Source organism: Phalangium opilio, unplaced genomic scaffold, assembly GCF_054372755.1.
Source record: "Phalangium opilio isolate 3A_F unplaced genomic scaffold, DU_Popi_V2 ptg000225l_1, whole genome shotgun sequence".
Lineage (NCBI taxonomy): Eukaryota > Metazoa > Arthropoda > Arachnida > Opiliones > Phalangiidae > Phalangium > Phalangium opilio.
In genome coordinates this window covers 2,541,459-2,569,325 of record NW_028324219.1, presented here as the reverse complement: position 1 = coordinate 2,569,325, position 27,867 = coordinate 2,541,459, and the positions used below count along the sequence as shown (strand labels likewise).

The 27,867-nt window shown below is 40.2% G+C and overlaps 2 protein-coding genes, 1 long non-coding RNA gene and 1 pseudogene across 29 annotated transcripts; 2 read left to right on the top strand and 2 right to left on the bottom strand.

Annotated features, from left to right (window-relative positions):
* Window positions 1–2,228: 2,228 nt before the first annotated feature.
* On the bottom strand, window positions 2,229–4,169 carry LOC149615327 (uncharacterized). The gene is made up of 3 exons (XM_089857869.1): window positions 4,101–4,169; window positions 3,362–3,481; window positions 2,229–3,284 (listed from the first exon to the last, which is right to left on the bottom strand). Exons 1-3 carry the CDS (start codon window positions 4,167–4,169, stop codon window positions 2,229–2,231), a joined length of 1,245 nt encoding a protein of 414 aa, XP_089713995.1.
* Window positions 4,170–7,100: 2,931 nt separating this feature from the next.
* LOC149615325 (uncharacterized) lies at window positions 7,101–8,106 on the bottom strand. Of its 27 annotated transcripts, none has more exons than XR_016376190.1 (6): window positions 7,994–8,106; window positions 7,828–7,906; window positions 7,650–7,742; window positions 7,554–7,576; window positions 7,298–7,482; window positions 7,101–7,206 (listed from the first exon to the last, which is right to left on the bottom strand). XR_016376190.1 is itself a non-coding variant. In XM_089857811.1 (5 exons), coding segments are annotated over exons 1-5 (285 nt in total). In that variant the 5' UTR covers window positions 8,072–8,099; the 3' UTR covers window positions 7,101–7,229. The 27 variants fall into 27 exon arrangements, 7 of the variants coding, with proteins under 7 accessions (XP_089713937.1, XP_089713932.1, XP_089713936.1 ...); XR_016376177.1 differs by lacking the exon at window positions 7,828–7,906 and having other exon boundaries at window positions 7,101–7,230; window positions 7,298–7,376; window positions 7,433–7,482; window positions 7,994–8,099; XR_016376178.1 differs by lacking the exon at window positions 7,828–7,906 and having other exon boundaries at window positions 7,101–7,209; window positions 7,298–7,376; window positions 7,433–7,482; window positions 7,994–8,099.
* On the top strand, window positions 7,623–7,990 carry LOC149615326 (uncharacterized). The gene is made up of 2 exons (XR_016376193.1): window positions 7,623–7,723; window positions 7,793–7,990. It is a non-coding gene; the product is annotated as an uncharacterized LOC149615326 (long non-coding RNA).
* Window positions 8,107–15,998: 7,892 nt separating the features above from the next.
* Window positions 15,999–17,261, top strand: LOC149615324 (large subunit ribosomal RNA; annotated as a pseudogene).
* The last annotated feature ends 10,606 nt before the right edge of the window (window positions 17,262–27,867 follow it).

Genomic DNA, 27,867 nt, shown 5'->3' with positions numbered 1-27,867 from the left:
TGAGGTAGAATATAAGACTGGGAGGCCTATTGAAAATGAGTTGACGTCCTCAACAATTTGCATGAGAGACGCCTGCTTCGCGTCTACAAGTAGAACGAGTGATTAGTACTTAGAGCTAATTATGTCCAAAGGGATGGTTCTAATTTATTAATCAGGCGAATCCATTATGTTTCAAGTTCCCGTCAGACCAGACAGACACCAGAACGACCGCAAAAATGATGTTGATGAACTCTGTTCAAAGTTTGCAAGATTTACTAATGAGAATTGCTCGGGTGCCACAGGTGTTGCTCCCAGAAATGCTATTAACCATTCCACTGACTTGGTTACAGTTTCTGTTCAAGTACAGGTACTGATTTCAGTTGTCCTTGAAATAATTCATAATATACCTTTGAATGGGTGTTAATTGTTTAATTGTTTAATTGCTGGTGTAAAGGAAAGATGCCGCATTACTTCAGAAAATTCTTGATAGCATCAAAATGCTAACCAGCAACTTCAAACGGAAGGCGGACCTTGTCAAGAGGGAATACCAGAGGTTTTGTTGTAAGTATGAAACTCGATCCGTAGTTCAATTCTCGAGTGGCACTTTTCCTCGAGTTTGTCCAATTCTCAATGGTTTTTCTCATGAGCGCTTATGCAAATTATGTTTGTCACTGGTTACTGAGAGCTGGTCGTGAAGTGACGTAGGTCATAGATTCTCGTAAAGCGACCCTGGTTAGACGCTGTCCAAGGCTTAGTACAGACTAAATAGGAAGATGGACTGCAAAACCGAGTGCAGTCAATTCTCAATAGTAATTCACCAGGCGTCGCTTTACGAGAATCTATGACCTACGTCACTTCATGACAAGCTCCAGTTTCTAACCTGCGACAAACTTATGGCCAAACATATCTTATGAACTTATGATAGCTACAATCATATAATTCCCTCAGGTCCGAAGAAGAAATCAAAATAGAAAGCCAAGATTAAAGTGAGATTTCATCAAAGAAGTAAAACTTGCTCAAAAGTATTCATATGCTACTTATGTACCTGCGTGAAAAAAGTGTTTTCATGCCATGACAGGAATTATAATAGATACGTTCCCGATCATAACGATATTCTCTATTTTGTTTATTTTTATATTTGATTCTTTAAGAGTAATAAAGATAAAGAAAATTTATTAAATTAAAAAATGTCTGTAAATGCATATACTCAATGTGACTGTAAATACTCTGGGAGAGCTGTTGAATAAAGTCTTGATTACCCCTTTTCTTAGAAGTTTTCTTTAAGTGTCCATTTGTCACAGTTTGACATATTTTTGGGTAGGGATTTTAAAAGAGGGGTACTTGTAAAGGTATTCTTAAAACTAGTAAAGGTATACTTAAATAAAATGAAAGCGCCTTCTGGTCTATATTTTTAACACTCCCCCGGTAATGCTTTTAGATATATATTGAAAGCATTGCCCGGTTTTTAAAACAATGCGCTGATTAATTTCTAAATTACAGAAATGTTTAATTGATCTCCGAATAGAATTTCCGGTTTTGATTTTCACAACACACATTCGGTTTTTTCCGTCGCGACCACTGATAACTTTTTCAATTAGTCCGATTTTCCACATATGTCGCGGTAATTTGTCCTCTTGAATCAACACAACATCTCCGATTTTAAATTCTACATCATATTTTGCCAGCTTAGAATGATGCGCGGATCTTAACTCCACTAAATAATCGCGTTGCCACCTTTTCCACGTTTAATTTAAAACATTTTCGCGGTATTTTAAACGATTTGTAATTTCAACCCGTGATTTTGGTATATTTTCAGGTTTTATTTTAATTGGTGGCAGCGAATTTATCCTATGACCTATTAAAAATTCAGCCGGCGAAAGTGGGATGGGTTCGCTAAAATCATTGTAGACATACGTTATAGGCCTACTGTTTATCAAAGCCTCGACTTCAAGCAGGGCTGTTTCCAGCTCTGTATAATTAAAGGTCGCTTGACCCAAGACTTTTCGAAGAGCATTTTGGTGGTGCGAACGAGTCGTTCCCACCACACGCCGTGCCATGCAGCCCTCTCGACAATAAATTTCCATTGAATCCCTTGATTACCAAAATATTCCTTTAATTCCTTCTCTTTGAGATTAGCCCAGATATTACCTAAATCAGTATTTGCTCTTTTAAATGTTTGAGCATTATCCGTATATATTACCGATGGTATTCCCCTTCGCGAGATTATTCTCCTCAGGGCCATAATAAGTTCATCCGTGGTGAGCGAAGGAACTAATTCTAAGTGGATCGCGCTCATCTTCTGGTACCACCGAAATAATCCCGTTTTTTAATTGTTCCATTATGACCTCTTTGTAGTCATGGTAGAATTTAGGGTTTGATTCAAATTTCCTAATTAGGCCCTGCATGCGTTTTACTGCTAGCGCGTTATTAACTGGTAGTGTTTCTTTCGTTACTTTCCATGGGAATTTTACACTATACCTGCCGTCTTCTTTTTTGACATTATCAAAGAAGTTGCTAAGGGAAACATCATCTGTGTGGTTAAGGCATTCATTTTCATTTATCCCCAAGCTTACTAAATTCCAAAAGTTTTGAAAAGTTTCATCAACCTGTTTTTGCCCTAACCGAACCAACATAGTTTTAACGGATTTTCCCATTTTGCCATTGTCTCTTCCTAAACTTCCTAAATTTGTTGGTCCTTGCACTGTCCAACCCAATTTGGTTTCTTGGGCCATTAACTTCGGCGATAATCTCTCAAACCTTTCTTTTGCTACTTCCCAATAATAATCAGCCCCGATCAAAATGTCACACTGTGAATTTGATATTTCGCCATTTTTGGTATCTTCCGCTAATGTTAAACATTTTGCCTCCATAAGCGTTTCTATTTCTTTTATAGACCCGGCGCTGCTAACTGCTTCATAACAAATAAATGGTAACTCAATAGCCCTTAAATCCGAGTACTCGCTATGATTATCTTTATTTTCAAGTCTAAGCTTGACTAACTTGGCTTTGGTTTCTTTTGGCTTTTCATTTCCGCAGCTAAATATTTGTAAATTTTGTTCTCCTACTATGGGAAGCTTTAAATTTCTGGACAAATCCTGTCTTATAAACGTTGCCTCGCTCCCCCCGTCTAAAAAGCATCTAACTTTCTCTCCCCTTTGGGGTTGGGTTGGGTTCTTTAAAATACCTACAGCCGTCTGTAGTAAGACTACCCTTTCACCCGTATTAACTCTTGCCGCCGCCGAATTGACCTGAACAATCTCTTTAACATCTGTATTTTGACAGTTTTCGGACCCACTTTCTTTAGACTTCGAGTTCACCTCATTTTTTCGCACAGTGCATAGTGATGTTTAAATCCACACCATTTACATTCCTTAAATCTTACCCTGCACTGTCTGGTTCCATGCCCTAAACGAAGGCAAATATAACATCTATGGCTTTCCTGAACTATATCTAACTTTCTTTCCAGAGAGCGATTAGAGCAGTTTGAAGAATGATGTTTATTCTTACAAAATACGCAAAATACACTGTAAAAAAGTGAGATTCATCTTTGAATGCTTAGACGTGCATAGCCCCAACACTGTGGTGGTACGCTTTAACGTTCAAATTTGAATAGTTTCTTTGCGTTCAAATTTGAATTGTTTCTTTGCGTTCAAATTTGAATTGTTTCTTTGCGTTCAAATTTGAACAGATCACTATTGTTCAAAATTAAACGCTCACGCATTCAAATTTGAACGGTGCGTAAAAGGTTAGTATATCGTGTAAATTTAAGCACAAAACCGTTCAAATTTAAATTGAAAATTAAACGTTTAATATTGTATGTTTTTGCAATAATTATTGAGCAACATCGGAGAGTTTCATCGAGCATTCATATTCAATTGCTTATGTTCAAAATTGAGCAGTTCACCATTTAACAATACATGGTGGACAAGCGTTTGATGAAGCATCGAGACTTCACAGTTGTAGCGTTCAATTTTGAATAGGGAAGTTCAATTTCAAATTTCATTACTGAATTCCTTTTGGTAGGCCAAACTATATTTAATGTAGGCACTAATAAGGAAGAAATCTAATGTGTTTAAAGCTAGTACATCTTCTCAGGGCGGGCGGACTTGAAACACATATACATTAATCGTTGTGTTGAATAATAATTCAATTATATGAAGAGAGACTCCACTTTTAAGGGACGTGTTCATTATCAAGTTCCCCTCAATTATAAAGGAGTATGTTTTACGTTATCAACCGATTTGAAGGCCTATGTAAATATAAGGGATTGGTGAAATACACCATAATCCGTAACCTTTTCTTTGATATTATTATATAATGTTGTATATACAGACAAATATATATTTAACTCAGGGTAAATAAGCAAGTCACAGTAAATTGTTGAGATATTATTGGATTATTATTGAAAGTTTTGTATTGATACCCAAGATCTTGGATGATATTACACACTTTTCCTGATTGAACGCCTGACATTTGCAAACTGTTCAATAATGAACAATTGCGCTCACTTTTGAATAGGACTGTTCACGGGCCGAGCTGAGCGAGCTTTTTAAAAGCTCGGCTCGGCTTCAGTCAAAAACCGGCGGGTCGGCTCGACTCGAGTCGAGCTGGGTCTTGGCTCGGCTCTAGCTCGGCTCGAAAATGATCTAGCCGAGCCAAGCTGGCTCGATTAATGTATACATTTTTAAAAAATTGCTACTACCAACGTCAAACTTGAGAACGACTATAAATGCCATCTCATGTTTATGTTATGTTAATTAAACGAGCCGCAAAAGTGGCGGCTCGGCTCGGCTCGCTCGTCACGAGCCCGAGCTGGCTCGAGCTCGTGAATCTTACGAAATATTTGGAAATTGTAAAAATTTCTGAAAATTTTCACAAGTACACACTTTTTGGAATTGGTCAGCCCCTCGGTTTTTACAACCCAAGGGATTGCGTTCGCAGTTTCCTAATATGAACAAAAATGTTCTCTATTTCGTAGTAAATGGAATTGTGGAAGACAGTACTGCCACTTTCATCCTCAATCGAACTACACCATTTTATGGTCTTTTAGACACAGTTGCGAAAGAGGCATAGTCTATACGTCAATAATAGCTAGGTTCAAATGATAATATGAAAATCGTCTCTTAAAACGATACAACTAGAAGTATGAGAAGTAACTCCCGGTAAAAATAATTAATGTCAAGTAATTTTAATAAAATATTTGAGAAAAACCTCTCTTAACCAAAACATCTGTAGTCAAAGTTTATTTAGGACGAGTTTCGAAGATTGTGTGAAGTCGATAGATTGGATACATTTCATACTTTATATAAAGCGAGTAATTAAGGCATTACTCCACTGCACCATGCAACTCTATCCATAGTTAATATAGGACGAGCATTGATATCGTTAATAAAAAAATCTATCTAATGAAATCGGAATAGAGAAGTCGTTTTGAGGTAAATGATCAAAAGATGTTTCAAGTGTGACTCTTTGAAATCTTGTAGGGGGTATAATTCCTCTTATGGTATAATAAAACTGTGAATTTGCAACTTAAAGAAGTTTGGTTTTATTAAATAACAATGTTAAAATCTCATAATTAATTTTGTTGTTATCCGTGAATCTAACCAAAAGATTCAATAAAAAGTGAATATCCACTAAAACATTACGTTAATTTAAGGGTGAAACCTATCTCTTTCATAAAATTTTTGTAATTGGCCCCTAAAATATTAACGATAATTTTTTGGAAGACCCCCTTCGCATCTGTAAGAAAAGCGCCATATTTTCCTCTCGGAAACTTTATATTTCCCCACATTAAAATCGACACGCACTGGCCTAGATATCTCGGAGGCTCCGGTTGAAGTATGATCCCCACAGATAAAGAGGTACCACCCCCGCCCCCGACACTTTAGATATAAACTAAAGGATGAAAACTCCGATCTCCTATCGAGTCTCCATGGTACAGTGGTAATGCCTCGCGACAACGACCCGGTGCGATGTAAAAGAATTTTAATTAAAATAAAATCTCTAACCGAGCTCAGTTACACCTATCGGTGGATTGAGGTACTATGGAGTCCCTTTAAAGTTCAAATCAGACGATTACGAAAGCGAAAACTCTAGTCACAACTACTACTATTACCAAAAACGGATTTATGTACTAAGAACATCGTATCATAGCTTTAGCCTCTGGTACCATCCTCACATACTTTATTGAGAAACTTCGTCAGCTTATACTCGGACTTCGCCCACAAATTTTGTATATAGCGACTTCTAGTGGTCGAAAATGTTATTCTTATCTCTGTTTTCGTGGTTAAATAATTATATTTTTTTTTGTGAAATTGCGCCAGTGGAATTAAGTTTTAAAGTGAAGAATATATAAAACCATAAGTTAATAATGCCTCTAAGTACACAAATACGGGTTAAAACTGGGCATCTTCTGCAGGCTTCTGTGACGTCAGAACTCGTATAGCGCTAAGATCCGAAGAGAGAAAATTTTGAAATTTCTGTCGCGGTGCAGCCACCAAGCGGTCGAGACAAAAAAAAATCATCCAGTGGAATAAATTAGATTTTTACGTTTCGTATAGGCAGGCACTGGGGGGGGGGAACGAATTTTACTTGAGCAACCCCAAATCCCTCTCTCTCTCTCTCGTGAGATAGAGGCGGTTTCAGTCCTGAAACATTCTAAAAGGGATAAAAGAAACGCTAGGCTAGGCGGTACAATTTTGTATTGAAGTTGAGGTGATAAATGATACGGAGAGAGTATAAGGTTTCATTAAAGGGAGCCAGACAAACACTATTGCAATAGAAGTGGAAGCGATTTGTGTACTTAAAGGCATAATTAACTTATGATATAACTGATGTTTCTTTAAATTTTTTCTTCAAGTATCTAGTTTTTCTTTCTTTGTACTAAAATTATTATTGTAGTAGATTTATAAGTGATTATAATTATATGCTTTACTTACGCATTATATTATTTAAAGCGCAAAATATAAGAGAATAAGGCCGATAGAAGGCGATCGCGAGTTTTTTTAATTACAAGCCACTCTTATCAAAACATACAAGGTAGTCGAGGATGGGTAGGGAATTTGCTACGTTTAACGTTCTTCTTGCATAAATCCGTTTTTGATAGTAGGCCTAGTAGTTCAGTGGTTATATTACCAGCAAAAAACGTATCTTCGTAGCGGTAACCGTTGGCTGCTGGCACCAGTCTAGAAACCAGGGAATGAACCCTTCTGCGTAGTTTGAATTAATCTACTTTAAACATCAAAAATGTATCTAATTTAAACCAAAGGGTTTATTCTAAATAGCGGTTATAAATAGTAATTAAAAACGTAACTGTTACCTAATAAAAATGATTGCAAGAGCCGGGATAAAAACATTGGTTGGTTTGTTGACAGGGTTTAGTGATCGTGTGATTTAATCTATCAATTATTTTACCACTTATTTAAACAAACAAAATGATCTACGCAGTGGTTACCGTTGGCGGTTGCACCAGACATAATCTCTGTAGCGTTTATCGTTGGCAATCTGGCCATTGTTTATTGTTTTCTTAGGTAACGTTAGAATGGGCGCAAAATAATTAATAATTCAATTGTTACCTAGTACAAATGATTGGAAGGACCTGAATTAAAAATATTGGTTGATTTGGTGACAGGGTTTAGTGATAATGTGATTGAATCTATCATTTATTTTACCAGTAAAAAACGTATCTTCGTAGCGGTAACCGTTGCCTGACGGCACCAGTCGAGAAACCAGGGAACGAACCCTTGTGCGTAGTTTGCATTGATCTACTTTAAACAACAAAAATTGATTTAATTTAAACAAATTACCTAATTAGCGGCTATCGTTGGCCAATGGCACCAGGTGAAACACCTTAAAACGAACGCAACACGGCCAATTGGTCTCTAGTCTACAATAGTACAATCAGCCTGTCTTGAACTTTTGACCGAGGCTTAGTGAAATCAGTGAATTTAAAAATTATCGGCTAAATCTTAACTTTAAATTCTTTTGTATTAAATTATAATGAAGTTTAACTTACGAGAATAAAATAAAATTGGGACTGATTAACCCCTTCTTTTAGATGAAAAGTGGAAAAATTCGCCTTAAGCTCGTCCATAAACAGAGCGGACGACGCATTTAGTAAACAAAAACTTCGCTATATTAGCGGTAAAACAGCGTCCAACAGTACGTTTCTCTATGATTTTAGCTAGGATTATACCACGTAAGTCCAACAGAATAAAAGGTCGTAAGTTTAAGTATGTGCTTAAAAGTACAAAAAGTAATACTTAATATTAATTGTTTTCAATAAAACTTCGAAAGGCACCAGAAAAATGTTCAACCTTTCATTTAAAACCATTTTCAGACCTATCGAATAAATAGTCTTCAAAAAATGGTCGAGACCATTTGGCTATCACAGCAAACATTTCCCATGTTATTCCTATGGGAAAATTTCCCTTTTTTTGCCAAAATGTCTGAATTTTTTTATTGAAATGAAAACCAACCTTAGCAACTTTATTTTCTATAATAAAAACTAAAGGAGGGATCTCTTTGAAATTTTAACCACATATTAAGGGTCCGAATTTTAGTTCAGTGGAAATTTTTCAAAGCAGTAACCATAATAGGAAAAAAGTTACATCGAATCAAAAAACCACCCTTATACATTAAACGCAGTATGAGGTCTTATCTAAGAGAGCAACCGCTCTCTCAGAATTCATTTAGGCGAAAGACTCCTCTTGGCGAATTTTCTCAAACAGAACTCTCGCGTGACCGACTGCTGCAAACTTTACCCATGAACACGGATCCGGTTTGGAGGAATGAGGGGCAGGGGGACTGAAAGTAGGACTGTTCTCGAGCCAGCTTGGGTTCGTGACGTGCGGCCGAATTTAAGCCGAGCCGAGCCGAGCCGACACTTTGGCGGCTAGATTAATTAACGAGCAAGCTTTTTTAAGGTCGAGCCGAGCCGATGGGCATTGAGCCAATACGACTCGCGAGCTTAGTCACTGAAATAGTGCCATGTCTCCACCAATAGCGTTCCGTTGTTTTTTTACATGAAATAGAGCGTGGGAAAATTTGCATTCTCTCCCCTATAACGAGAGCATATAACGATTTCTTAACTTTTTACCGAGCGGGTTTTACTGAATCACTACATTCCTAAACATGGGATAGTTCTCAAGTCTTACGTTTAACAGAGCCAGCTCAGCTAGTGACAGTCCTAACTGCAGGCTCCTGCTCAAACTTACTACTCTATGGGTCTTTATCATTAGGCAGACAGTTTTTAGCCACATCGTAGTATACGATAGGCTCTTAGTTTGACTCGATCCGTGGTAGCTGTAGTAGTAGTTACAGTGGCCGGGGTTGGCGCTTTCGTTATCGTTAGATTTTAGCTTGAGTGTATTTCGATAGTACCTCAACCCACCCATAGGGGTAACTGAGCTCGGTTAGAGATTTTATATTAATAAAAATACTTCTTGGTCTCAGCAGTAATTCGAACCCGGGTCGCTCACGCAGTAGTAAGACACTCTACCACTATACCACGATACCACGAGGGTTTGACAGAAACGGCGAGTTTTCTTGGTTTAATTTATCTCTGAAGGGTCGGGAATGAGGGAGGGCCCTATTTTTCTGTGGGGTCGGATACTTTTTTATTTTTGAGGTCGGATACTTCTGAATTTGTGTCTTTTGCTTTATATTTATTTTCTTTTTATTTATGTGCTAATTAAATAGATAACGATGTTCCTACAATTAGGGCCTTGCCCTTAGGCCATCTTGTTTTAAATAGATTATAGCACATTCTTTTTAGGTGAGGTTTATAACACACGCCACTTTCTCAACACAATTAAAATTAAGACTATGTGACAGATATTAATTAAAAAACGTCTTGGTTTCCACCAAGGTCCCAAAAACCCACGATATGAGTGAGGTATATCAAATGACTGAAGTCCAGATATTGCAAATTTTCTTTAAATATTTTTATTCATTTAATCCTTAAAACTATTTAGTTAAATCAACTGATTTTACTGTTTATCAACTTATTCCCTCTACATTAATTGAAAAAATTACATATCTACGGTTTTTAAAGAACATTTCCATTTTTGGAAAACCTTTTATCACGAAATTTATTGTTTTGAAGGGATTTCGTGTCGATGTTCACTAACTTGTAAGCAACTTGACGGATATAGTTTTAGTTGTTACTGGCTTGACAAATAATCAAGTTTGTATCTCGGGTTGGTCAGGCCTCAATCCAATTATTTGATGACCTTTTGGTAGGACCAGCTCTCCCTTTTTCAACATATAGCCAAATAAGCTACGAGTGAAGAAGCCTCCATCGCTTTCTCGACCGTAGCCTCCAAAATCAATTATAACAAATTTATATTCGGCATCAACAACAGCGAGCAGCACCGTGCTAAAATATCCCTTGTAATTAAAATAGTCACAACCAGAATTCTCTGGACACTCAATTTGGATGTTTTCCGTCTATCGCGCCTAAACACAAGGGAAAATTCCATAAAGCGAAAAATTTATCAGCTATACTTTGCCATTGACTTTTGTCAGGAGCCTAAAGAAAATAGGAAGTTATAAGACATGTGGTACTAAATTTTCAATCATAAATTACTTACTGGCATATAGGGTCTTTGCGAAGGGGGAAAAAGGGAGGAAAAGAGGGGTGGAAACCAGGCTCCAATATCCGGTACCAGCCTCCGCCATATGGAAAGCCGCCAGATATATTCGTCTAGCTTAAAGCTAGTTGTGACACCCATGCTTAGCGGCTAATATCTGTTTGTAAAATTATTAGAGAATTAGTATAACCATAAATTGAACTTAGATAAGTAGGAGACATTTCACCTATATCAAAGGAATATTATACTACAACGTAAACAGGTATTTAATTTAAGGTTTATATATAAATTACAAATTTTATTAAGCCTTGGCAACATTTTTTGGCTACCTCAGGCTCTGCTGACCTTATTTTATGAAATGCCAGCTGTGAAAAAAAAGTGATAAAGGAGAGCTTACATTTAAAGAGTTGTATTTAGAATCTCTTAACGTTGATGCCGACAAAGTAAGGTACAAAAACAAAATAAGCTTGTGTGGGTTAGATCCCTGTGAGCTAACGGAAGGAGATTGTTGCTACGATAAGGAACTTCTGGAAAACTGGCCGAATATAGAACATTCGGACATAATTAACTAAGACGAATTCCAAGCTATACTAGCAGATTTAGCAGATGGATCCGAGGACTGTGCAATTCTTAGCATTAAACCACCCTTTAGTGACCGGTTTACTCCAAAAGCAATATCGCCGGTCTCGAAAAATTCGACTACATTATTTAACGATGAAAACTTGGACCTCAATTTCAGTCAACTTTTAAATTTGGCGGAAGAAAATTTAAATACTTTTACCATTAGTGAAACTGAAGCAGTAAAAATTGAAGCAATAACTAAAACTAGGTCTAATCAGATGAAGTTATTTAGTGTGCAAGTCAATAACGCGAGATACCCAAGTTTATTGTTTTTTTCAAATGCCCGAGGAAGAAGATAATTACATGCTAATGTGTGAAAACCGATCCTGTAAACATAAATGGTTCCATTACAAATGTTTGGGTATAAAATGGGCACCAAGAGCAAAATTGTGGTATTGTCCAAATTGCGCGGTGTTATCACCTTTCAAAAAAAAGGGGGGGACAAAGCGTCAAAGAAGGGTACAAAAAGGGAAAGAAAATTAAATGTGTTCATCTAAATTTTTCCCTAAACTACTTACTGATCTCATTTGTTCCTAGGCTACCTAAGTTTTGGTTACACTTGTATGGTGTTTAGTACTGAAAGTAATTTCGCTAATTTCTTCCTTATTTAAATTACTTTTATTTTTATGTAAACACAAAACTGTCACTTTTGTTACAATAAAAATTTATACATTTATACATTTCTTTTCATAAAACTGTAGACTTCAATAGATTTGTTAAAGCACTGGCAAGAATGGCAATTTTATCCAAAAAAGTAATTTCATCCCCCTCTCTTTGTCACGCATCCAATGGGTAAACAACCTTGTAGTATTTGGTATTTGTTTCGCAAGAGACCAATTACCCTCTCAAAATGAATTCGTAGGTTTGCAGTTTTTCTTGTTTCGTGAATTTTCAATGATGTTAACTGGTCTTTTCCTCGTTTGAAGCTCGGAATTGCTAGTCAAGCGCAGCAAAAAAATTAAACTTTCCTCCATATTGAACCCTCTATCTGCCATTACTAGATAACCAGGAAGCAATTTTTTAAGGATCCCACAATTCTCTGTCAAATGCTTATCGCTATCTTCCCCCCACCCAACGGTAAGAAATAAATGAGATGACACCCTGTGGAGTTACGCCTATTAAAAATTTTGCTGTATTATGATATTTGTAATTAGACCATGTGATCGCTCGCGTAATTAACGATGTTGGGCGATTTATAAAAACTTTGAAACAATTTATAACAACCTCTACATGATCTCCAAAGGATTTCTTAACCTCTAGGGGCATGGTTTTCCGTAATTCTTCTCTTTCTGGCCACGCAACAAACCTCTGAAGTCGAACGTTACAGGCGTCAAGCCACCTATCAAATATTCTAGACGCTGTAGAGACGGAGATGTCGATTCGATAAATAGGGATAAATTGATTCTCATCCTCATGAAGAAAAGTAAAACTCCTGAAACTGATCTAGTTTGTTCCGGTGGGATTTTGGGATCGCGACATTGAAAACAATCATCAACACTCTAAAGGAAGGCAGCCCCGTGTAAAACTTGGTTTTCTTATTGTTGTTTGCAAAAGTGTCTTCCGTGAGAAAAACGTCCAAAACGTTTTCTTTAGTCGAGCACAGCTCGAAGCTGATGTTCCGGTGGTCAAGTTCAAGTTCCTCCATGTTTTCCATGGTCATATCAGTTTGGGTAGATATTTCATTTGTTTCCGGACTGAGAAGTTTCCTAATATTTTCCATAGTGAGATTAGTTTCAGTCGATACATCTTTAAACTCGTTGCAGCCCATCTGGCAAGCAACGTCAATACTTGAGATGAATGGTACTTCGTGGATATTTTGAGACGGACCAGCTCCTATCATATCTGGCGCACTTTCACATTCAGTTTCCATAGCTCTAATATCTATAAAAATATACATTAACATTCCTTATTTTATTCAAATAGGGAGATCACATTACCATCTTTATCACCAGAAACTAATTCCATTACTAGCAAATTTGCTTCTTTAGGCTGATATGTTGTTTTACTCGGAGCAGCTTCAGTCAAATCTAGGGTACTTTCACAGTCTGTAGAAGTTTCCATGGCTCTAATATCTATAACATTATTCTAATTTAATATTTCTGAGTTTATTTTTAGATTGTTCCAAAATAAAAGCATTTTATTATTATTATTAAGACAACATTACCATCTTTATCACCAAGAACGTTTTCCGTTGTTAATGAAGTTCCTTCATTAGACTGATACATGGTTTTAATCCTTAATTTTCGACTTACTATTCTTTTCCAACGTGAATGAATCATATTGGGATTTTTTAAATTGTTTTTGCCTAAGAACAAACTTGGTGCCTAATCTGGATTGGTTTGATCGAACAGCGCTGATGGTTTTCCTGTAAATGTTCAATCATATCAACTTGCTAATTAAGATTACTCTTACAACTAATAATAGGTTCTTACCTGAAAGAAAATGTTTTGAACATACGTGTGGGCCTCGTTTATTAGGCGAAAGGGTTATTGTAAATAACTCTTTTCTTTCTATTCTAGTAATCCAAAGATTCCTACGCTTTTTTGATAAGTCTAATGCAATTGGACCTTAGTACAGCTGGTATTTTAAAAAACGACAACTTATTCTACTTCCGATTCCGCGAATTTTCGTTACATTCCTTCACCGTACAATAAATACCGCCTCCCCATTTTAAATAACCGCTTAGATTTCATTCAACTGAACTGCAACGAAACTTATCGCAGGGCAGGCCGTATAACTCTAACAACCCGTTTAAGAGGCCAGTCAATATGGCGGCGTAGTGAGCGTAAAGGGGGGAAAGGGGACGGAATCCTGACGTCACGCGCAAAGACCCTATAGATTTCGTGAAGATTTACCCAAATACTTTCGCAAGTTTCCTTAATGATTTTTAGCTACATCGTCCTATACGATGAGGCTCTTAATTTGAACTGAGCCGTAGTAGTAGTACTTGTAGCCGGAGTTTTCGCTTTCGTTATCGTTATTTTTTAGCTTAAAAGAAACCGCACATTACCACAACCCACCCATAGGGGTAACGGGGCTCAGTTAGAGACTTAATATTAACTAATATTTTTTTCGGATCGCAGCCGGGAATCGAACCCGGATCGCTCACGCAGTAGACTGACATTCTACCACTAAACCATAGGGACTTGATAGAAACTCCCAGTTTTTGTCCTTAAGTTTTATCTCTAAAATGTCGGGGCGATGTAGGGTAGGGTACCTCTTAAACTGTGGGGTCGGATACTTTTGAATTTTTATCTGTGGAATCGGATACTTATGAATTTGTATGTTTGGGGTTTTTATATTTATTTACGTTCTACTTATAACGAGTTTTCCGGTTTCGTTCTCGTTCGGTAGCTATCGCCATCTATGTAATGATTGACTGGAACGTTTTGGCGGTTAATTCAAATGTGGGTTTAGATAGAGCTAACATAGTGTTAAATGAGCGTAATGCGTTTGATCATTTTAGCATTGCTAAAGGTAATTCGAGGGGATAATCACTAAAATGGGTAATCACTATAATGAACTTGTATCTTTGGGGTTATACTTCTGAACTTGTATCTTTGGGTCGGATACTTCTGAACTTGTATCTTTGGGGTCGGATACTTCTGAACTTGTATCTTTGGGGTCGGATACTTCTGAACTTGTATCTTTGGGGTCGGATACTTCTGAACTTGTATCTTTGGGGTCGGATACTTCTGAACTTGTATCTTTGGGGTCGGATACTTCTGAACTTGTTTCTTTGGGGTCGGATACTTCTGAACTTGTTTCTTTGGGGTCGGATACTTCTGAACTTGTATCTTTTAGGTCGGATACTTCTGAACTTGTATCTTTGGGTTCGGATACTTCTGAACTTGTATCTTTGGGGTCGGATACTTCTTAATTTGTACGTTTGGGGTTTTTAGCCACATCGTATCTTTGGGGTCGTATAATCCACCAGACTTCACTAATTAAAATGAAAGTGGCGAATTTAATTCTTAAAATAACCATTAATAATCTCTAAGTTTTCGCCGGAATATTACAATTACAGCATGGGTAAATCATTTCAGCATTGTACTCATTAGGGTAAGGTATAGAGGAGTTATCCACTCATTTGGGTAGGGTATAGAGGGGCTATTCACTCGTACGATGTGGCTACTATTACGAGCTCTTGGGCCGTCTTGTTCTAATTGTGCTGTGTCCAAGGCGATATTGAAAAAACAAGGATCGAATGCTTTCACCAGACGCTAAATATCTACAAATTTTCTATTCCTTAAAAATCAAATTCATTAAAACGTGCAAAAACATTTACCTCAGATTAACGGAGATCCTCCCTTCGGGGCTAACAGCCACCCTAAATCGAGTATTTTTTTCATAATTGACATCTCAACCATAGAAAGCAATTAAGCAAAGTGGGCCTTGGTCATACGAAAATATAACCAGAAGTTTACATCACTTTTTTAAGCTGTAGTTCCTTCACTAGGATGTGATAACTCCCTTTAAATTTTCTGCTTTCAATTAATGGCTGTACCCAACGCAAGGGAAATTAAATGAACGCGCGATTTTTCGAACAATGAAAATACGTCCGTATTTGGATACGTGACGTTACTTTAACGATACGGTTTCGCAAGGCTTAGTGGACTACTTGCTTTAGTTGAGAGCGTTAAAAGAAATAAACGAAAAATTCAAGACGTTATGACAATGTTTGTCGTTTCACCTTTGTGTGAGCGGCTGCCGGCGATCTCCGCTGGTTTCCGTTCGCACTCGTCGATGCTCATTTGGTCAGCAGCGAGTAGGTCGGTAACCCACCCGACCCTTCTTGAAACACGGACCAAGGAGTCTAACATGTGCGCGAGTCATTAGGTCATGAATAGGCCCAAAGGCGAAATGAAAGTGAAGACCGGTTGCCTTGGGATCCCGCGAGCCTCGTCGACGGGGCGGAGCAAGAGCGTACACGTTGGGACCCGAAAGATGGTGAACTATGCCTGGGCAGGACGAAGCCAGAGGAAACTCTGGTGGAGGTCCGCAGCGATTCTGACGTGCAAATCGATCGTCAGACCTGGGTATAGGGGCGAAAGACTAATCGAACCATCTAGTAGCTGGTTCCCTCCAAAGTTTCCCTCAGGATAGCTGGCACTCGGAGAATGTAGTCTCATCCGGTAAAGCGAATGATTAGAGGCCTTGGGGTCGAAAAGACCTCAACCTATTCTCAAACTTTAAATGGGTGAGAAGTCCGGTTTGCTTGACTGAAGCCCGGACGGCAACTTGGATCCGAGTGCCAAGTGGGCCACTTTTGGTAAGCAGAATTGGCGCTGTGGGATGAACCAAACGCCGGGTTAAGGGGCCCGATACGAGACGCTCATGAGATCCCATGAAAGGTGTTGGTTGCTATAGACAGCAGGACGGTGGCCATGGAAGTCGGAATCCGCTAAGGAATGTGTAACAACTCACCTGCCGAAGCAACTAGCCCTGAAAATGGATGGCGCTCCAGCGTCGACCCCATACCCGGCCGCCGCGGCGGAATAAACCATGGTGTTTTGAGCCGCGGTGAGTAGGAGGGGCACAGAGGCGCGCGTCGAAGGTGCCAAGCGTAAGCTCGCCTGGAGCCGCCTCTGGTGCAGATCTTCGTGGTATTAGCAAATACTCAAATGAGAACCTTGAGGACTGAGGTGGAGAAGGGTTCCGAGTGAACAGCAGTTGAACATGGGTCAGTCGGTCCTAAGAGATAGGAGAAATCCGTTCCGAGGCAGGACCTCTCATTCGCAAGTCCCGCTGGTGACCGAAAGGGAATCGGGTTAATATTCCCGAACCCGGACACGGAGATCGTCCCCTTCGGGGTACATTGCGGTAACGCAAACGAGCTCGGAGACGTCGACGGGAGTCCCGGGAAGAGTTGTCTTTTCTTTGTAAGGATTCGACTCCCTGCAATCGGCTCGCCCGGAGATAGGGATGGTGTTTCCGTAAAGCACCTCGCCTCTTGCGGTGTCCGGAGCGCTCCCGTCAGCCCTTGAAAATCCGAGTGAGAGGTAGTGATTTTCGTGCCGGTTCGTACCCATATCCGCAGCAGGTCTCCAAGGTGAACAGCCTCTAGTCGATAGAAAAATGTAGGTAAGGGAAGTCGGCAAAAACGATCCGTAACTTCGGGAGAAGGATTGGCTCTGAGGGCTGGGCCGATCGGGCTGAGGTCCGAAGCGGGTCTGGCACTGCACCGGGACTGGGCGAGACCGACCGGCAACGGTTTGGTTCAGCCCGGACCAGCTTCGGGGCCTTCCCGTGAAATATATCAGCTGCGCGACTTGCTGGGTCTCGTGCCTGGCGCGACCGTTTCGGTCGGCAACTAACAGCCAACTCAGAACTGGCACGGACCAGGGGAATCCGATTGTCTATTTAAAACAAAGCATTGCGATGGCCGTTAGTCGGTGTTGACGCTATGTGATTTCTGCCCAGTGCTCTGAATGTCAAAGTGAAGAAATTCATTCAAGCGCGGGTAAACGTAGCCTTGGAAGGTGTCGCCTCCTGCGTTCGCTCCGCATTGTCCGGCTGGGTCCTGCCTGTTTCAGAGCCAGGTGGGATTCGGTGCGGTGCCACATAGGGTTCCTTGAGCTCAGCCTTCCCCCGGAAGGGGAAGAACTGGCGCTCTTGTCGGGACCCGTGCCGGTGAAAGGGTTCCACCGTACACGGAGTATAGCCGCTAGGCGACTCTTCTGTGATATTAGGGTGTGGTTCTTGAGTAGCGGGCGGAGTGTCTAACGATCCTGATCGCAATCAATGACCTTGGTCGAATGGTGCCCATGCAAAAGTAATTGTGTTCGCTGCAGAGTACAAGCTCCACTAGCACACGAAACGGTCTAGCTTTCATATTTGCCGTGATCTTAGTAGTTGCCGAGTGAGGCCGTTATAGCCGGCGGTTCTCCAGATTAGATGGCAGCACGCCCGAGGTGGCCCGCATATTCCCCATTGGGGTAGGGTCACGCAAGCGTGTGTTATGGCATTCGGGGCAGGTAAGGTAAAACCTGTCCCCGGGGTCTCTTCCCCCGGAATTGGTCAGCCCTTCCTTATCAGTGGTAAAATCCAGTCAATAGTTTGAAAGTGAACGGATGTGGCCAGGCTATACCCGTGGTGACCTTTACCACGTACACATCCTAGTAGGGCGACGTCTGACCCCTCTGTCGTGGGAGGGTTCCCGTTAACTTCCTTTGAAGCACGGGACCGCCTTTGGCGGCAGGCGCTCGTAACTATTGACTCTCCTAAGATAGCCAAATACCATTTTGAACTACGGGACAGTACCTGGGCCAAGGCATCCGTGCAGCGGCTTGTCATTTTTGAAGGTGTCCTGTGGGGATATAAGTAAGTATTTGGCATGCGCCTAAGTACACGTCCGCGATTTAAGCACGTGAGAGTCGGTCACTGCAGCATTGAGCTGCAGGCCAACGTACAAGGTTTGTCCTAACTCCCTTTCCCACTCATTAAAGACCAAACCATGGGGTGTAAAAATTATGGTCTCTGGCAAAACCCAACCTTAATGAAAGTACAACCTACGAGTAATTAAGTGTTCCTTCGCCGTTATTGTATTTAAACTTTCAATTTTCTGCATCAGAAGAGAATGGCGAGTAAAACTAAAGGCGCAGGAGCGCAAGCTTTATTTATTTACGGCGTGAATAATGGGCATCATTGCCCTCAATGCAAAGGGACGGTCTTCGCGGACCACGTCACCTGGAAGAAGCATATTAACACACATAATCTCAGTTCTATTTACCAAGGCGCTATTTCCAAGGCAATAAAACCTTCGATAGCGAGCGTTTCTACTCACTATACGCACTGCAAGAAAAAGAGTGCCAGTCTACCCTCTAGTGCACACTCTTTGTCTGACCCACCGGTGACCCAGGACTTTCCATGTCGTTGGTGCGATTCGCGATTCCGAACGTTTCCCGGATCACGGAAACTTGAGCAATTTGCACATCGCACACTGTATGAAGCCAGTCTTCCTCGTACTAAGAATGCCCGTTGGAGTGTGGAGGAGGACCTACTAAGAATGCCCGTTGGAGTGTGGAGGAGGACCTACTAAGAATGCCCGTTGGAGTGTGGAGCAGGACCTAGTCCTCGCTACGTTCGAAGCAAATATGGATGAAAAAGATCCGCTAATTAATAAAAAGCTAACGGCCCTGCATCCATCAAGAGGTTAAGATGCCATTAGATTGCTTACCGTGCAATAGTAGCGAAACTTAGATCCGAGAACCAATCTACGGCTTCTTCTACTTCGGAAGACGACTTCTTACCTGAAAGAGAAACGATTATTAATAACCCTATACCCGATACTTACCCTGACGAATCCTCGGACCCCGACGGTGAAATTCACTTGAATGCTCTAGAAGCAACGATACAACCTGCAGTCACAGGGGTCGAAAAGTTGAGACTCTTTTTCGAAGAGCATTCTGGAGATGAGAGCCCACTTGTTTCTTTAATCTGCAGTTGGTGCTCTGGATGGTACCTTCGTACTGGAAAGTGTAAGAAATCTTCTTTCTGATTCGACTCTAAATGGTCCAGTTGAAAACCAACTTCCCCGTCCACCTCGGGTTTATAAGAGCAGGCGGGCCGAAATTCGTGCGCGGTACCGTTACCTGCAAAAACTGTACAATGTTAATCGAAAACGCGTGTCCGCAAAAATTTTTGATAACATCGACGAGATTACCAAGAAACCAACCTTGGAAGATATTAACTCCACGTTCGGGGACTTGTTTTCGAAACCTTCTATAGCTGACCAGGAGCCTATTAAATACGGGGCTCGCAGAAGTGAAACTTACTTTCCTATCGAACTTCCCGAAACGTCTGAAGCTTTTCGAAAATGCGGGTCATCGACACCCGGCCCAGATGGACTAACGCTACAGTGGCTTAAGTCGTATAACATCAAAGCATTAACGTGTATCTTTAATGTATTTTTGTACTTTAAAAACTTGCCGATGCATTTGAAAAGATCAAGAACGGTGCTTCTCGCGAAAAAGGGGGATCTCTCCCAGGCTGTCAATTGGAGACCAATATCAATCTCCACAATCCTGGTGCGTTACTTTCACGGAATTTTGGCGTCTGACCCGCGCTGTCGAATTTCACCACGCCCAGCAAGCCTTTTTACCGTACGACGGTATAAGTGTGAATACACTTCTCTTGGATTATATTCTTACCAACTCCAAGAAGAACATGCAGGAGGTTTGCGCCGTCTCTATTGACCTTGCAAAAGCCTTCGATAGCGTTTCTCACCAATCCATCTTTCGTTCACTTCGTGCGGCGGGTATAGAAGACCAATTGATCGAATACATTGCCCACTCGTATCTTGACAGCTCCACTACAATTTCCTGTGGAGGGGTTCACACCCAGGAAATTAGAATCTCTAATGGTGTCAAACAGGGAGATCCCCTCTCTCCCTTGCTGTTCAATTACGTTATGGATGAATTGGCTCGTACTCTACCGAGTCACATCGGTCTCAAGTTTGCAGATCGTTTGTGCAACATATTATGCTTTGCAGATGACATTATCTTAATATCATCCAGTAAACCGGGGATGAACGTTCTCCTCACTGAACTTGAAACTTTTTTGAAGTTACGCGGATTGGCTCTTATTACAAGAAAGTGTAAGGCTCTCGTTCTTACGAAACTGGGGAAGAAGAAGAAACTCATTCATGACTCTACACATAAATTCTTCTTATCTGACCAAGCTTTAGAAAATATTACCAAAGATAACTTATAATCCTACCTTGGTATACAATTCTCTCCATCTGGGAAGAATCGCCCGGACTTGTGTCCTTTCCACAGCTTAACATCTAAACTACGCGGTGCTAAGATCAAGCCGCATCAAAAAGTTGTCATGATGAGGGATTTCTTACTTCCTCGTTTTACTCATCTCCTTACACTTTCTAACTATCCAAAATCAGACCTAGTTTCGTTGACAAATCTGTCAAAATATTTGTGAGACAATTTTTACGTTTACCGAATTATAGTCCGGAGGGGTTTTTCTATGTCGGGCTGAGAGACGGTGGCCTTGGTCTTCCTTGCTTTGCTACGCACACTCCGATAAACTCACTCTCTAGGTTATTAAACCTGAAAAGTTCGTCGAATCCTTTAATAAAAATTTTAATAAAGACGCAATACTTTGCAACTCTTCTTAACCGATTGAGGAACTTTACCTTACAAATCGGAGAGACGAAGGACGACATCAAGAGCTTCTGGAGAGAGAGAAATTGTTTGAGACTGTGTAAGGTGCTGGCCTTCGTGAAGCGCTGGATAGTCCTATATCCAATACATTTTTAATGGACACCAAGAGAGCAAAATCATCTTAGCAATATTGCGAATGGATCAAATTACGCCTTAATATCCTCCCGTGTAGAGGTTCCCCTTCGAACCAAGGAAATAAGAACTGTCGTGCTGGCTGCCCAAGGGTTGAAAGCCTTTCTCCCATCAGCAACTCTTGTCCACTCTCTAAGGCCAAATATAAATCTAGGCACGACAAGCTCATAAATCTCATTAAATCTTCCTGCAAAAAGCCAGGGAGGCTATTCTCTAAGGTCCTTTTGGAGGAATTTCGATCCGAATCTTTTCATTCGGAGTCAATTTCTCCGAATGAAAATAAAACGTATTCAGTAAGAACCTTATCCTAATAGTACGGTGATAACCTCTCCGAATCATTCGGCGGCCGAAGGAGATGGTCGAATCGAGCATTCGGATATTTTACCGCCTCTCTTCCCTCCATCAATCTTAGATTCGCGGAACTTTCGCCGGAGTTTTCTAGTATTTTTCCCCGTACCTTTTCGCTGGCACCTTGGCTGCGGTTCATATTTTTATTTAGTATGGCTGCTTTGTTTTTTCAACTTAAGCTTCATCGTTTGCGATATGAACATGGTAATCGCATTGCCCGTCGCCATTTTAGAGTTCAAAGGGTTTTTCGAGACTTAAAATCAAGCGTGGGCAAAAGTTTAGGTAAAGCGGGAATTGGCTTTAGGAATGGGCGGGCCTTGGCGAAATCTACAAGGTAGATCGACGGCTTTTTGTAGATTTGAAGGTAAAAAACGTCGTTGAATTTATCCTACATTTAAAGGGTATGGGCAGCTTTAATTTCATATCATATTTTTTATCTAAAATAGACTAAACTTAAACTTTCGAGTCTCTTCTTTCTAAATATCAAGTTTTTAATTTAATTTAACAAACATTTCTATACTTAAAATTAATTTAAAAATCGCCAAAACACCGTTCTGGATTATGCTATACCCTTGGCTTTCCAGCTTGTTTTTTGGGGGATTGACGTCAGACAACGGAAAAAATGGGAGTCCGCTGAGTCGGCGGACTCCAAATTGATGTTATGTGTCGTCTGCTACTATTTACGGCTACCGGCCCGCCTTAAATCTTTGCTTGTTTAAAGCGTGTACTTTTTAGTTTCTAAATTAAATATAAAATAAATATCAAATATGTCTATCTCTGGCTCCTGGGCAATTACATCTGTTGGCTGGTTAACTCGCGCCTCAGGTTCAAACTGATAGGGTTGAGCACCTAGATTTCCGTGTATCCTACGCCTAACAACAGCACCCTCCCCGTCAGACTCAGACGAACCACTTAAGGTAATCGAAAAATCCGACAAAACATCGACAGGATTATCCGACTCACTACTCGAACTTGAAGACATTACAGGCTGAGGTTAATTAACAAACTTTCCGCAAAATTTACTATGTAGGTCTTTAATAGGAAACCGTTAAGTTTTTATAAGAATCAATGCAGACGACGCTTCATTATACGATAGTAGTGGTGGGGACTCCGCGACTCCCAACTGAAGATTTATTTTTCCCCGAGTCCCGATCCAAATACCCCCTAGTGAAATGCCTGTTGCTCACGTCATACACATTGTTAGATGGCGGCCTATTTTAAAAAATGGGGGTAGGAACTCTACATATTTAAATACATATTCCGAAATAACTACTAATCGGAGAGTTAAAATTTTGATATTTATCAATTCTTTGAAAGAAACTCTATCTTTTTTTAAATGAATGAAAGGTTTTTCAAATAAAGCTGCGCATACCCTTTAAGGGATAATTTCGCGAGATCCAATCACTTAACACAGATTTAGTTGTCCATTTTAATATTTTTCCTACCGGGGCTTGTAAGTTAGAGCCACCTATTTTTGACCAATTGCATCAATTATTAATAATTGCTAGATTAAATTTGGTTATTTCCTTTAGCATCTATTTAAATTATTAAATTTTGGTAGGTGTGTAACCATTGATAGGGGGCTAATGATCTACATTAATGAATTTATCATAATCTCACGAGATCCACCCAATTGGATTATAATTTGCGATTAATTAACGTTGTTATTTTAGGTTCTCATTGCCTCATATTTAACCCTACTAAAACTTGCGCTAAGTTTCATTCAAAATTCTACGTATACTAACTGTTGTTTAGCGTTGTAACCCTCCGTAGAATAATTTAACTAAGGGAGAATCTCCCGAGGGCCATAAAAAAGAATTAAAGACAACGTACTTTAAATATCCAAATTAAGAAGACAATTCTTCTTTAGTTTATTAACGAAATAACAAAGGGATAACAATCTCGTAACCCAACTTGGTTAATACAGAATAACTCGGTCTTAGAAGACTTTAATTCAAAAAAGGAGAGAACTGGTCTCTTCAACCGTCAACAGTAATAATAAAAATATCAATAAAGTAAAGTAGGGAGGTGGAGCATGTAACATGGAGGCATATATACCCTGCCAGATCCAAGGAGTAGAAACTCCAAGGAATCTGGCAGCCATGTTACATCCCCCCTCTTTAGGAACTTTTGTTTAGAATACAAATAGAATATAAATTTTTTTTTCCAGTTTAGGGTTACCCCGAGGAACCCTAAAAATCATTAGCAGGGGTATAGTTATTTTAAAGTTCGTTCACAAAATGTTTTTCACGAAAAATTGATTTCTTCTTCATTGGTGCTGCATGAGCTTCTGTTCAATCTTCATACCCGAAAGGCTTCCCTTTTACCGTGATATTAGGCTCTCCATATGGAGGATCAAAGTAGTGGGTAGTGGACGTCCTTTTTCGGTCATCTAACATTAGATATATTAGTAATTTCTTTTTGTTGCTTGGGAGATAAATTCCCAAGGGAAAACAGAGATTGGCTCTCGGGCAAAACAGAAGTATTCCCCTTTTAGGTTCGTGACGTTATTATTATTAAGGTAAACTTGAACCTCATAGGGTGACCTTAACGTTTATCATCAGGGGGTCGATAATAGATATCAACTTCGTTACCTCAGGGCTGAACCGTCGCCCTCTTACACACCTCTCGTCGCCATCCCAATTTAAAAGGTTCTAAATAAATGTCGGGTAATGTAGCCCTGTTTAGACGAGGAATTCTCATTGATTCCGACAACGTGGTCGATGAACTGTCAGACACACGCTGTGATTGGAATTTCGAGTGAGGTATCTGTTCAGGGGTAGATATTTCCTCCGAAAGAGTAGAAATCGGTTCAGGAGGTACTATTTCCTCCGAAAAACCAGAAGAAGGGGAATGGTGTAACGCCGGTTCTGATACTGATTGTTCAGAACACGTTGATTTGTTTTCCGGCGTTAGAATTTCTTCTGTGAAACTGGATGTTGGTGTATGTAGCTTAGTTTCCACGACTGATTCATGACCAGACGGGGAAGCCTCCCCTGCCGCAGAAGGCGGACTATCGTTAGAGGGATGATCGAGCTGAAAAGCCCTCATATCATGATAGGTAAAAAGGAGGAGAGGAGAGTCTTCAAAAAGGGCCATGCCCGGTTCACTATCGGAGTCTGTAGGTTGATGTGAATCATCTCGAACTGCAGGAGGGATCGGTTGATCCGCTGCTTGATCGTCTAGAGTAGTTGATGTCGAGGTTTGAAGAACATCAGGGATAGCCGGAATGATCGGTTGGTCGACTTCCTGTCCGTCCTGAGGTGACGGTGACGTAGAAGATGACGATTATTCAGATGACGTGGTTGAGGAAGTCTCCGTAAAAGGGTGGTCCATGGTACCACCATTGGTTGCGGGACTAGGCTCGGGTTCATCTGCAACGTTCGACTGTGAAGTGGGGGCATTTTCGGTATTGTCGAAGACAGCTACATTAGTCCAATAAAGTTTTAAGTGTTCTAAATTAACTTTCCCTACATTCTGTCCTGGGATAGCATCTTCTAGCTCGTAGACTACGGGAGAATGTTTAGCAACAATTTTAAAGGGACATGCCCATTTAGGACTAAGCTTTTTCATAAGCTGACCTGTCGTACTGGATAAAGGATGTGTTTCCATCCATACAAATGTTCCTACCTCAAATTCTAGAGGGTCGTGACGGAGGTCATAGTATTTCTTCTGGTGCGCTTTAGCTAACTTAGATATTTCATTACTGAATTCTAATTGTTCCTTAAGAACCTTTAAAGCTTTACTACGACTGGGGTCATCAGGGTCCTGAATGGGTTCTTCAATGTCTAAATCCCAAGGGAGACGTGGCTCGCGCCCTAAATTCAAAAAGAAAGGGGATCTGCCCGTGATCTCATGGGGTGCGGAATTTATAGCGAATTGAAGAAGGTCAAGGGATTCATCCCATCTATCATGGTGATTCCCTACAAAAAACGAAACTAACTCGCCTATTACTCTATTTACTCTTTCGGTGGGATTTCCCTTAGGTGTGTAGGGAGTGGTAAACTTTGGGTTTATTTTAAAAGCTCTGCACGTCTGCAGCCAAAGTTTCGAAGTAAACTGAACCCCTCTATCACTAAGGATAGCTTTAGGAGCTCCTCACCTAGTGATAATAGACTTGAAAGCCTGAACACAAGTCTTGGCTGTAATAGTTTTTAGTGGAATCATTTCCACGAATTTAGTCATATAATCAACAAAAACTATTAAATATTTATAGTGGTGTCTACTTGAAGGGAAGGGTCCCATTATGTCGACACTAATTTGGTCCCAAGGACTTGTTATTTCTGAGGGTTGCATTAGCCCTGGGTTTTTACTGTTTCTAGCCTTAAATAGTTGGCATAAAGAGCATCCTCTAACATAGTCTTGGACAACACTAACTATAGTAGGCCACCAATATCTATAAGTCACTTTACTTAGGGTCTTATCTTTGCCCCTGTGAGCTGATAGTGGGTGGTCGTGTAATAACCTCATGGCTTCTAGCCTTAAACGAGGAGGTAAATAAATTTTCTCAGGATGGTTCCTGTAAGGTCTTCTATAAAGAAGATCATTCTTTAGTTCGAACATTTTATTCCTAACTGGGTTAGGTCCTTGCAAGGAATTTATAATAGGGGAAGCAAATGGGTCTTCCCTTTGAGACTTTCTTACGTCTTCTAATGTGAAGACTGAATATAAAGCTCTAGGACCTGGAGGACTTATCCGACCTTCAACAGAATCACTAGAGGAAGTTGAATTACTACTACCGGTAGAATTTTGACTTGGGATCTTGGTTACTAGCAGAATTAGAAGTGGAGAAGCTAAAGTTTATACTTCAAACGTTTATCGGGGCCCTCGACAAAGCGTCTGCTACTACGTTCTCTACTCCTTTTTTATGCTTGAATGTAAAGTCAAATGTTTGAAGGTACATTGCCCATTTAACCAGACGAGAATTTGGTTCCCTGATATTATACAACCATTGCAGAGCCTGATGGTCAGTGAGGACAGTGATTTACGACCTTCTAAAAAGGGCCTAAACTTCTTAACCGCCCAACATATGGCTAAACATTCTTTCTCGCTAGTGGAGTACCTAGTTTCAGCGTCTTTAAAACCTGTGCTAGCGTAAGCTATGGGAACTTCTACATTGTCTTGTATTTGGGAAAGAAGGGCACCTAACCCTGCATCACTAGCATCTGTAGTGAGAATGCACGGGGAATCCCTTCTAAAGGAAGCTAAGGGATGAGCTTTACAAATTGCTTCCTTAATTTTTTCGAACGCCTGTTGCTATTCGTTGCCCCAAATAAATTTTTGATCCTTTCTTTTAAGCTTGTTAATAGGGGCTACTATTTGGGAGTAGTGACCAATAAACCTATTATGCCATCCTGCCATCCCTAAAAATCTCTGGACTTCCGTAACATTTTTAGGAGGAGGGAATTTCTGAATAGCTTCTATTTTAGAAGGATCTATATGCACCCCTGTTTCATTAACTATGTGACCGAATATGGTAGCTTCTTTTTGGGCGAACCGACATTTCTTTAACTGTAGGGTAAGACCCGCTTCCTTTAATCTATTTAGGACATATTCTAAACACGTTAAGTGTTGATCCCAATCTTCGCTAAGCGAGATTAAATCATCTAAATAGTCTATTAATTGGAAGTAATCGGCATCTCTAAAGATCTCGTCGATTAAGCGCTGAGAGGAGCTAGGGGCATTACATAGCCCAAAAGGGAGTATGTACATTAAATTCGTACTTTCCCATATGAGTCACGAAAGCAGTTTTTTCTCTGCTTTTAGGGTGCATTTCCACTTGCCAATACCCTGATTTAAGGTCAAGTGTTGTTATAAATTTAGGTCTTCCAACCCTAGCTAACATGTCCTCTATATTAGGGAAGGGATAAGGGTCTTTGATGGTAACGCTATTTAGTTTTCTGTAATCAATACAAAACCTGTAGGGTTTACCCCGTTTTGTTTGATCAACTAAAACTACGGGCGAAGCCCAAGGAGATACAGAGGGTCTGATTATCCCGTCATCTAACATTTCCCTA